General features: G+C 34.1%; 1 protein-coding gene across 1 annotated transcript in view; it reads left to right on the forward strand.

Moving 5' to 3' along the window:
• Positions 1-12,770, forward strand: part of LOC142344881 (uncharacterized) — a 54,799-nt gene that overhangs the window by 37,618 nt on the left and 4,411 nt on the right. Inside the window, exons 8-11 of the mRNA XM_075396925.1 lie at positions 1,439-1,561; positions 4,931-5,062; positions 9,142-9,288; positions 12,592-12,709. Coding sequence (XP_075253040.1) covers positions 1,439-1,561; positions 4,931-5,062; positions 9,142-9,288; positions 12,592-12,709 — 520 coding nt within the window. The remainder of the gene's footprint in view (positions 1-1,438; positions 1,562-4,930; positions 5,063-9,141; positions 9,289-12,591; positions 12,710-12,770) is intronic.

The following is a 12,770-nucleotide window of genomic DNA, read 5'->3' on the forward strand; positions in this document are numbered from 1 at the left end:
ACTGAATCTTATAGAACTAGGCGTGCCACAGGGATCAATTCTTGGCCCTCTGTTGTTTATTATCTACATGAATGACTTAAGTTTGTCCCAGAAAAAATCAAAAGTTATTTTATACGCCGATGACACTGTTGTGAAGAGCAAAAGTTCTGCATCGAAAATTGACGATGATCACGACAGAGCACTAGATAACGTCAATGATTGGCTCATAAAAAATAAACTAACACTGAACAAGGAAAAAACAAAAAGCATGCTTTTTGTAAAGAAAAATCAAAAAAATGTTGTGTCAAGAACATTTATAAAAAACACTAAAATTGAAGAAAAACAAAGTTTCAAATACCTGGGCATCACGATAGATAACGATCTACGTTTCACAAAGCACTCAAAGCATGTGGTCACAAAACTTTTGTCGAATTGTTCTATCTTTTATAAACTAAGAAATGTTTTGAGAGAATCACAGATGATAAAAGCGTTTAAAACATACATACAGCCAATAGTACAATACGGAGTCCTGATATACGGGTCAACAACAATCACAACTATTAGGGAAATAGACAAAGTTATCAAACGTATCGTGCGGCTAATTTTTCATCGAAAAAAGTTTGAAAGCACTTACGAAGAAAGAGTAAAACATAGGATCTATTTAGCCTCGGAGTTACATGCCTATGAGGTTCTTAAGCAGACACTAAAAAACATAAGGGGACAATGTAATATTTCACCAATTTCAAAGGGTTTCTCAATGCAAAATTGCTTTAAAAAAAGCAAGCGGTTGATTAAAAACAAAATAACTCAAGGTAAAAATCTATTTCACAGTTTTTCAATAATAGTTAGGATAAGGCGAGTCTTAAGAATGCTTCTAGGTTACGATGATGAAATAATAGAAAAGATTGAAAACATGTCTACTGCCGAAACAAAAAATTTCTGTCATCAATTTCTAGATAATTATATTTTGGGTAATGAGGACATAGTCAGACTGTTGTATGAGTTTTAATATCACAACTCAAAGGCGTTCCATAACCAGAATAATGTTTTCACTAGGTTTAATGCTACCTTCAAAAATATTGCTTCCTCTTTTTTTTTCTTTCTTCATTTTGATTCACTTTCATCCAGATAAACTGAACGAGACACTTGAGAACGGGCCATCGGCCCAATAGTGCTCTCCCACAGTCAAATATGTGATTGTATTTGTACAAGTAATTGTGAAAAGCTACTTATTGACTGATGGAAACAATTTATTATTATTATTATTATTATTATTATTATAATTTTTCGCATTGAGCGCAAATCTTTTTACTCAAATTCATCGCAAATCTTACATCTTACAGCGATTTTTAGCGGTAAATTCAGATACAATGATAAACGCGCATGTTAAAAAAATTATCAAGTGATTTAATCGTAAATTTTCATTGTCATCATTGTTCACTTTTTGTTGTGCTTTCAGAAAACTGCACCACGTTTAATGTGACGCAGCTTCTGGACGATGAATATATGGTGACTATTTCGGGAGAATTCAACAGAAACACAAGCAGCTTCCTCGCACTCTCGTTCGGATGGGTGTCCCTAGGTGAGACAGAATTACAATCGGGTCTCTATCAATTCACAATGATACATCCTGATCTATGCTGTTTTGCTCCCTCCCCTCCCACCTTCAGTGTTCCCCCCCCCCGTTATAAATTATATGTTGTTATATAGCACGTTACTATGTAAAAAATAGCACGTGCGCATGGGTGGCGTAAAAAATTTAAGCTCAATAAGCTGGGGGGGGGGGGACAGAATAGATCCGAATATTGAATGTATCATTTCCTGTTTTACATCCGTATACATTACGTCGCCAATTTATGAAAAGTCAATTACAATAAATTTTGCCTTTTGTGGAAATGAACAACCATGTTTCGTCTCCATTGTTCAATTATCGTAACTGTTTTCTACGATGGAGTAGAGTTATGCAAAACGGGGGAAAAGATACTCATCTATCATAAAAAAGCTTACATTTTGAAACGAGAAATCACAGATAAACTTAACCCGCAAGCCTATCATTTTGAGAATGTAATTAATATAAAAACATTAATGCCCGATACTTATTAACAATTAACTGAGACCAAAATCAGGGAATGAATTTTCTAGTGTAGAAAGCTGCGGGTAATGGCAAAACTGCTAATGGTCTTCTTAATTAACAATTAGTATTGAGAGGGACATTTCCGAAGTTAATCCCCAAATAGGATTGGTTTCATTTCGTTCAATTGAGAAAATCTTAGTTATTATAGATACTTCAAAGGTTAAAAAATTGACCTGTGAGAACTTGTGACTTATGGTGCAAATTGGTTACAAAGTATTATCGTAAGTGTTCACACTAGCACTAAAAACACGCATCGTGGAAATCAATTGAGCATATAATCAATTTTCAACCAAATTTGGAGAAAGTTTGCTCAGTGTAATTAGTTTCCACAAACGCCAAAAAATGTAATCTTAAAACAAGTACCGGAAAAATTTATATACATTTATATACATTAATTTATGTGGTCATAACATTCGTAACTATGGTTGTTTTAATGGATTATCAGTTAGGCAAGTCCGAGGTATTAGGAGAATCAGGAAAAATTTAACGACAAAATGGCCTCAAAAAAGTTCTGAAAATCAAAATTCAATGGATTTTGAGTTTTGAGGAAATGAAAAACAGTGTTTTGTAACCATTGTCAAGTTATCGCAACTATTTTCCTCGATGAAGTATAGTTACGCAAAACAAGGAAACAAGTTACGCATATATTTATTTAAAAATTTACGTTTTGTAACCAGAGTTTACGGATAAACGTAACAAACCCTAGAACTTTAAGCGTGGGTTTTAGGCTAAAAACATAATTGCCTTGTATATACTAACGTTAACTTGAATCCAAAATCAAGGACTTTCTTTTTCTTGTGAACAGTACTCCGGGTAATTGCAATAATGCTTATGGTCTTTTTTAGCCACAAATACAATTTTACAGGTTTCATTAACAATATTTTAGTTATCGGTGGTTCCTTTAACATTACTTTAGTTATTAGACACATTAAAGCTGGAAAAAAATAGACAGCGGGAATTTGTGAATTTTGGCGGGAAAATTAGTAAAGAAGTTTTATCAATAGTTTTAGCACTAGCCACACAAACACTCCTACTCAAAAACAGTTGAACACATATCCAGTTTTGAAGCAGATTTGAAGAAAGTTTACTAAGTATAATAAGCTTCCACAAACACATACAAATTTAATCTTAACACAATGTTTGTGATAACAATTGACAAGTGCTATAATCGAGTATATATAAACAACAATTTGACATTGGTCTAGTAATGCATTGATGATCCGAAATTACTGAGATAAGCGGTTACCGTAGTACCATACCATAATATATTCACTATAATATAAATTCTAGGACTCGAATTTGAACACTTTTGTTTTTCCTGCATACTTATTCTTCGACAAACAATATGTTTTCCCTCATTTAAGTAATCTTGAATAATGTTGAAGCCAACAAGTTTTTCACGGGAATTATAACAAAATTTCATCAGGCCTCATTTAATTGTATAGTAGATCTGGCAATAATTGAGCGTTGATTTAAAATCAGTCCTGTCTTTAATTAACATTAAAGAAACAAAGAAGGCGTAAATATCTAAAAAAGACATCGCCCCAACAAAATCCTCCCAATTATTTTTCAATTGCAAAAATCAACAGCCACGATTAGATCCAAACTATCCCTGCTATCGCTGCTCCTCTAATAATAACACTGAATTGATCCAAATTTTAGCGAAATAGATAAATTTATAGAAATTCCTCATATGAAAAACAAGTGTTGAATTTTTGATAATCATCTTGTTAAATTAGAAAAAAAACGTTGGGATTTTGTTTTTCATAGTGAGCGGAATTAGAAGGAGTAAAAACTTCCCCTCTTAAGAATTTCAGATTATTGTGTCAGCAGTTTTTACGGTATTCCTTCCGGCAAATTTAAACAAACACTTCAGCAACACTTCTTTGCCCTTAATATTGAAACCGAAACCTCTATCGTTAATAATTTTAACATATTTTTAAAGCAAAACTGACAAAAACTTGTGAAAATGAAGCAAATGTGAGCTAAAACAACGGAAATCAGTTAAATTTTCTCAAAATTATATATCTTGATAAGTATGTGTAAATATAAAATTCAAAAGATCTCTTTCATTATACATTCTATACTAGACGGGTGTTCTACATAGTTCGGCCGAAAATTACTGAACAAAAAAGGCTAGTTGAGCATGATGCTCCGCCCCCACTAAAGTTTTTTGGAACAAAAGTTCTGTTTATGTTTGTGCCCATTAGTGAGTGACGAGCAACTGACGGTTAGCTCGGGTGCTCTTAATCAATTTCATTATTCCCAATCAGAACCTCAAGGCAAATCTTTTAAGGTTTTCGCAAAGAATTTCTACCAAATTGGGAAATTCCTCAACCGGTCTCAAATTATAGATCCTAATTACTTTTAGCAAACCGTAATGGGACAAAATTTTTGTGGGGACGTTACGAACCAGAGCCCCTACCATTAGATTTCAATTAATGTTGAGCTAATTTGTTGAATTTTGAGACAACGGCATTGTAAACTATAATACCAGTTATAATGTTTTTTAATACTATAGTAATTAGGATCTACAATTTTTATGCGCACAAGATAGGGGAGGAGACCCAATAATTAATTGTTCAATACTATAAACCAGTTAATATAAACGTTTTTTTGTCGCCATATCCCACATTATAAGGCCCTTTCTGCATGTAAGATACGTTTTGGGGATTTTAAGGGGTCAGATGAACCTCGTGGTCCACTTTATCTGGTAGGGGAGACTAATCGTTATAGAGACAATGAGATCATTCTTCAAAGTGTACAATTCTAACTTTTTGTTGTTGTTGTTTAGTTTCAGTCTTGTTTTTGTTCCAGACCTCCACGACTACGCTTTGTCTGGCAACAGCAGTTGTGTGTTGAACAAGACAATCAACTGGCAACTTATTGAAGACAGCTCTTTTGGCATCACTGTATCCCCACCCAGTGAATGTGGATCTGTCAGGTCAAGTTAGTACTTTGAATTACTAAATAGATTTGCTGCGGTTTTTTACCGGTGAATTGACAAAAGATGTGCGGTTTTTAGCGTGAAAATATAATTTCTTACCACTTTCACCGCATTTAGCGCTTGAAACCGCCTTTTTTAAAAAACCGTTCACAGCATTCGGCGCAATTCTTACATTTTTTAAGCAATTTTTAGCGTTGACCTCTTGAACCGGAAGCTCAATAATGGGTAATTAATACTAACCTAGTCGAGAACTCTACACGAACTCTAGTCTAAACATTACAAGAAGACTTAAAGAGCCCACCAGGGGAAGATGAGGGGGGGGGGGGGGGTAAATATTGACTTTTATTACATAGCAAAGGACACCAGGTAAAGTCGAGCAGAATTATTTTTGGGGGTCGGGCTTATTTCTTTTTATGGCTAAAGCCAAACTTTCTTCGTAAACCAAACAAAATTGTTAATCATGATTGGTTGAGCAACCCGGGATATGATTGAAGCGGGCTGATTTTGTTTTTGTTTTTATACAAAAAGTCCGATGGATTTCCTTTCCATGAACATCTTTTTCAATTACGATACAGAGAGCTTACTTTATAAGATTGAACTTAGACTTGAAGTAATAAAAGTCTATCTTTTGCCCAAAACTTGATGTCCTAATTTAGACTTCTGAACAAAGAAGAGTTTTGGACAAAAACATTTGACTTAGTGCAAAATCTTAAATATTGACACCTGAATCAAACCGATATAAAAAATCTGCAGCTTCGTTATCGCAGACAGAGCTGATTTTTTCCACTAATCAGCAAAATTGTACTCTTAACATCAATTTCAATTGTAATTCAACACTTCCGTACCCTTTGGTTCTCTGAATACGTTCAAACAAATTCTTAGTCCCGCTCGAGCCTCGTGCCCAGTGCTCGGGTGCAAACGCCCTCATGTCGCGCCAGAGCACTAATTCCCTCGGGTGGCTAAGATTTTATTCTATATACTTTGATATCAAGTTTCTGGGACGTCATATAGCTGCGCATTTAACGATGACAGTGGATTGTTCTTCAAATACACATCTGAAGGCCGTAGTATGTTCGAAACAGGTGAAGCAAAAACAATAGTTGAGTGCGAAATCCAGTTCGTCCCAAACCTTCTCGAACAGTGGCGATAAAAGAGTGTGACAAACTTTCAGACAACTCACGGCATAATGTGATAATAAACATTGTCACACGGTTTTTATCGCAATCGAAAAGTTATCAAACTACAAGGCGAAGCCGAGTTGTTGAATAACTTTGATAAAGTGATAACAACCGTTCGGTAGTGTTTTCAATCAGCTCTCGTTCCTATTACAGCAGTTACATAACTTAAACCACCATAGACGCAATTAGACTACGAGTTTATCACATTCTTTTATTGCTACCGTTATATATTAACAGTGGTTATAAAAGAATTTGATAAACTCGTAAATCAGTGACAAAGCAGATCTCATAGTGTTAATTGGGCATCAACGTTTTTTCCACTCCTAAATTATGCAAGTCTTGTTACCGCAACGCGAGTTGACTAAAGTTATCCAACTGTTGTAGTCTTATGAATATTACCACACGGTTGTTATCGCCAACGAGAAGTTATCAAACTCCGAGGTGTTATGATAACTTCGAGGACGATAACAACCGTGTGGTAATTTGTTTAATCAACACCTGTTGCGATCATTTCAAAATTGAACACAGTTTTATTGGTTTTTCATTTTTATTTTGTAGACGGTTACATTTTCAAAGGTAAGTGATATTTCTTCGGATCTGTTCTTCGTTTTGTCCTCATGCCCCCCCTCTCACACACACACACTTACACACACACGCACACACACACACACACACACACATACAGACACACAAACACGCACATACACACACACACCGCACGCACACGCATGCACACACATACACACGCACACGCACGCACGCACACACGCGCACGCAAGCACACACACACGCGCGCAAACACACGCACGCACACACACCACACATAACACAACTCACGCTCACCACACACACACACCACATACACACACACCACGCACACACACCACACACAACACACAAACCACACCCACACCACACACAACATACACACCACACAAACACATCACACACACCACACACACTACACACATATATGCACACCCCACAAACGCACGCCACACCACACACACCACACACACAAACACGCGCGCACAAACACACACAACCAACAGAACACACATATCCCACCGCACGCTCACCACACACACGCACACACCACACAGTCATACACACACACACACACACACCACACACACCACACACACACACACACATCACACACACCACACACACTACACACACACATATACACACCACACACACGCACACCACACCACACACCACACACACACACACACACACACCACACACAACACAAGTTTTTTTAGACTACAAGTTTATCAAACTGTTTTCAATATTAGACTACGAGTTTATCACCACTCTTTTTTCGCCACTGTTTACTTAGTAACAGTGGCGATAAAACAGTGTGATAAACTCGTAGTCTAATGCTTATGTGTTTTTCCAGTGTCGATCGGGCATTAAAAGTTATTACACTGGCACGTTATTTAACTGCTATTATCGCCACAGGTGTTGATTAAACGAAATTGAATGAAAATATTACCATAAGCTTGCTATCGCCCGCTCGAAGTTGTTCAACTACACGGAGTTTGATAATTTCGCCATTGTGAGAATAATTGTGTACTAACATTCATAACCAGCAGGCTGCTATCGCCATGGGAAAATACTACCGAGTGATGATGTTTTTTGATGAACTCTACTTCCGATCTAAACAGTTGAGTAACGACATTTCAATCAGTGAAGGGATAGGGTCTGCCTTTTCTTCATAATTTAAAGCAGCAAAGAAAATACAAAAAATTAATAATCAAAAATTTAATTAAGTTAAGAAAACATTTATTTATCTTCCAAAAAAGAGCTTCAGGTTAGACTTCTGATGTTGAGTTGGAGCCCACTCAAAATAAAATCAATATAATTAAATGATTTAATAAATAAAAGTACACTTAATTCCCAAAAACTTTTCCAAATTAGTCCCTCTCAGCAGTTTGATTGATAAATGTATTTATTAGAGCAGAGATTACTTCTTGAGTTGATACAATAAACTGAATGACCGTTAGTCTTTTTTCTCTTTGTGCGCAAAATTTATGCAAGCTTTTAAAAAAATAACTGATAAGTTTCATAAAACCTGGCGAGGATTTAAACAAAGTGTCTCATTGAGTTTATATATAAATGGACATTTAATGTGCGATACCATATTTTTTACATATTTTCTTCGTTTCATTTCCACTATTTTTAATGCTTTTGTATGTTCAAGGAAAAGTATAAGAGCTTTTGTAAATAAAACATTTTTAGGTTCCTAATTATCTTAGCTATAACTGAAAATTAACTGTGTTGCTATAAAAAGTTTTTGGCACTCAAATTTACGTTTCAATAAGTTCAAATTTTGAATTTTTAATGCCAGATGCTAAGTATTGTTGGATAAGTCTACGGTTGAGCATACCGTAGACATAGCAGAGTGGCTACCATGTTAAATTTTGAGGTCTTTCCAATTATAGTCCCCGCTAAACTATCACTCGAGTGTTGCTTGCGACAGAAGTTTGGAAATTAATCTGTAATTGTGTGCATTTAATTTTTGTACGTTAGGTAAATTATAAATCTATTTTACGCGTTTTTATGTAACTATTAGCACCCATTTACGTAAAGTATAAAAATCGCGTCTTGCAAATATTACTTCTAAAAAATTGCTTTTCTTTTTCGCATTCTGGCCGATTTCATAGATGTCAGTTATTTCTTTCCACAGGCCTCATAATTATAAATTTTGCGATTCGTAACTGGTTCCACTGGGATTAAATCTTGACTGTAATGAAGCCACTTTCCCATTATAGCCCCCCCCCCATTTATGTTATAAATATGGTTTTACGTTATGCGACCGTTAAGCTAAGGGTTTAACGGGATATGTGAGAGACGACTCTGAAGGTGGTGAATGGGTGTTTGTTTGTTTGTGTCAGTTGACGATGTAACGAAGCAGATCAACTACACGAATAATATTGACCTGAGCGATGACAACTCCACTTCTGCCCCCATCGCGGGCGTGGGCATTAGTATCGTGAGACCTCAGGGTGGAATCAATGTCAGGTGCACATACAACACCAGTGGTAAGAATTTGAACAATTGAAACGTTGAAGCCTTTAGAATTGGGAACGGGAATTATTTTATATTTTAAATATACTTGAAACTAATTAAGCGCACAAAATTTTGAGTTCAAAACCAAACAAAAAAGAAAACAACTTGATTAATTTAGGCTAAGTTCGCACTAAATAAACATTTACAGGTTCGTTAATTACCCATGTATCGATTAGGATCTCAAAAATTAATAGTTTCGATTAATCCGTGACTATGATGTTTAATTTGTATATTGTAGCAGTGCTACATACAATGCAAAACTCAATAACTTTTAGTGCTATGTGATGCAATCCTATTGTGTTATTACTGTAGTCTATGTCGACATAGTGAATCAACCAATCGGACTATGCCAGTTGGCAAAAAGTATAAACCACCACCATAAAAAGCAGTGAATTTGTAGTAGAAGCAATTTTTCCAACTCTACGAGGATTCAATCCACTGGCTGGCGATTCAAGCCCAGCAGCAGAGGAATAGCCGCAAACAACAACAAGCTCAGCTGAGCGCGGCGGCGAAATGCTTAGCAATATAGCTCGAGCAGTAGGAGTTAAAGCTTATGCGCTATATTAGATAGTGATGACTGTATCTAAGTTCATATTTCCAATTCAACATCTCATTATCCACGCTCTATTTTTTACTCGAAAAATATTTATATCAATGTTATCATGATAAAATGTCATTTCTGAAATTTCGGTTGATTTCAATATGAAACAAAAACTTTTTTAAAATAAGATGAATTGTTTTACATTACATTAAAATAATTACTCCTTTTAACTATTTCTTAAAAAATTCGCTCTGTTTTTTTGTACAACAAATGAATTACAAACTAGATAAGACGTTTTCGTGAAACAAAACGCAATTTGTTATAAATTGGTTGATATATATATATATATATATATATATATATATATATATATATATAATATATATATATATATATATATATATATATATATAAAGAGAAAATACTTTTTTTTTCGAAAAATATTTATATCAATGTTATCATGATAAAATGTCATTTCTGAAATTTCGGTTGATTTCAATATGAAACAAAAACTTTTTTAAAATAATATCCTCATGCGGTTTTTAATTTTGTACATCAGATGAATTGTTTTACATTACATTAAAATAATTACTCCTTTTAACTATTTCTTAAAAAATTCGCTCTGTTTTTTTGTACAACAAATGAATTACAAACTAGATAAGACGTTTTCGTGAAACAAAACGCAATTTGTTATAAATTGGTTGATATATATATATATATATATATATATATATATATATATAAATTTATATATATATATATATATATATATATATATATATATATATATATATATATAAAGAGAAAATACTTTTTTTCGAAACATTAGGTGTCTGGAGAAAAAAAACACTGATAAATTCAACAGCCAATAAATACAAAAATATGTTAAAAAAAGCCAATGATAATCAGCCAGGGATTTTTATGAATGCATAACCATTAGACTTCAACATTTTGTTTTGAATATTATGAGTTTAATTACCAAATGTGTGACGTTTTTATGAGGCGGGTGGTTTTGTTTATAATTATATAGCCACGCGTGCTTTCAATATGCGATTTTAAAATGCGCAAAATGACAAAAAAAATTTAATTTTATATATGTTGAGTACATTTAAGGTTTTTTTCTTGCTCAATTGACAAATCTTCTCAAATTCGTGAAAGTATGTGTTAGCAATTCAAGATTTTGGGAATCTATTTGAACTACCAAAAGGAGAAATTTTCAACGTGTCATTTAGACATTAAATAAAAAGACGCATAAGGTACTGAGCTCAATACAAGAACAGATTTACAGATTTAATCCCTTTTCTGTGAAACGTTTCAAGAATTCGCAAAATAAATCTGTTCAAGCAAAAATCTCGCAAATTAAGATCACGAGATGTTTTGAAGGGTAGCGCCAGTTTCAGAAAATTCCGTGGAAGGTTGAATTCATTTCATAAGCACCTCGCAAGATCCTTCAAGATAAACACTCAATTTCATCTATTGTTTATATAATTTTTGAGCCTGACTTTGAGTCGGCTCAACAACAAACTTTATTTGATGAAATAACTTTTTTGTGTGCCGAACAGGACGTTACGCTGTGAATCAAAAGTTGATACACCTTGATAAGGAACATACTTAATCATGGATAATCTTGCCACCGTCTTTCCATGTTACATGACAAGATAAGATCAAAATATGTAAGATCTTGCAAGTTCTTTGCATGGCTGTCAAGAAACTAGATCGTGGCAAGATTTTCAGAAAGATTAACCATGATATGGCAAGATATATCAAGTATTAAAAAATCAAGAGCACTCAAAGACAAGATATATCAGGAAATCATAAGATTAAGCAAGAATTATCAAAAATTATTAAGAATTAATAAATTGAATAATGACTAAAAAAAAATGGATTAAATTGAGTCAAGATCTTAACTTGGCAAGATGTTTCAAGTTTTGCGGGATTTATCAAGATCTTGCATAAAATGGCAAGATATAGACACAAACTGTAACATAAAGAGGCCATATATTATGCTTTGTGAACAAAAAGCAATTTCTGAGGTCAACTTCGAAATTGAGTCGTTTTGTTGGGAGAACATTGATAAGCACTAGGAAACGCTGGAAAGCACTGATGGGTTTAGAATGTATCAGTTAATGAGAATTAATTGAAAAAACGGTGAAAAATAATTAAAATATTTGTCTTCTATGTAGTGTAATAGCTCACTAATTTCATTTTGCGTTTACCCTTTTTTGTTCTCAGTTGCCTGTAGCGTTTCTTCTTACTAATTGTCAGAAAAATTGCATCTTGAACTGATTCTCCCAATCATCTTTTCCTATCTTGAACTACACTTTAAAGCTAAATGTGTACATAATAAAAACTCGGGTCATTTCTGCAGACAAATTTAACTTCCAATTTTCCGCCATGTTGACTGCAATACCTTGTCATAAAACAACTTACAACTTAAATTAAAATATATTTTCCATATTTCAAAGAACAGTGTCTGAATCATTTTGTTGATATCGTCGCATTGGTTAATAACAAAAAACCACAAAAATTTAACAAATAAAATAAAATTGAAACAACTGTCATAAATGCGGCGTTAGTTATGACAGAAGTATTGACCGAATAACAAAAAAATACACGAAACAAACGAACAAAAAACTGAAGTTCTGAAATATAAACCCATCGAAATTCCATAAATAAATTGAAATGGAAACACCTTAAAAATACACTATAATTTATGACGGGATTAATTTTCCAGGCGTAGTCGACTCCAACTTCTCAGTGATTGGAGAGGATGAACAATATGTACGCGGCACTAATGAGATTCCTTTCCAGTTGAGGTTCTATGCTGACTCTGGATACACAACACCATATGCGTAAGTTTTATAACACTAACATATCAATGTTAGGATCTATTCTCTTTTGCCCAACCACCCC

Source organism: Convolutriloba macropyga, chromosome 8 (genome assembly GCF_964194025.1).
Source record: "Convolutriloba macropyga chromosome 8, txConMacr16.3, whole genome shotgun sequence".
NCBI classification, from domain to species: domain Eukaryota; kingdom Metazoa; phylum Xenacoelomorpha; order Acoela; family Convolutidae; genus Convolutriloba; species Convolutriloba macropyga.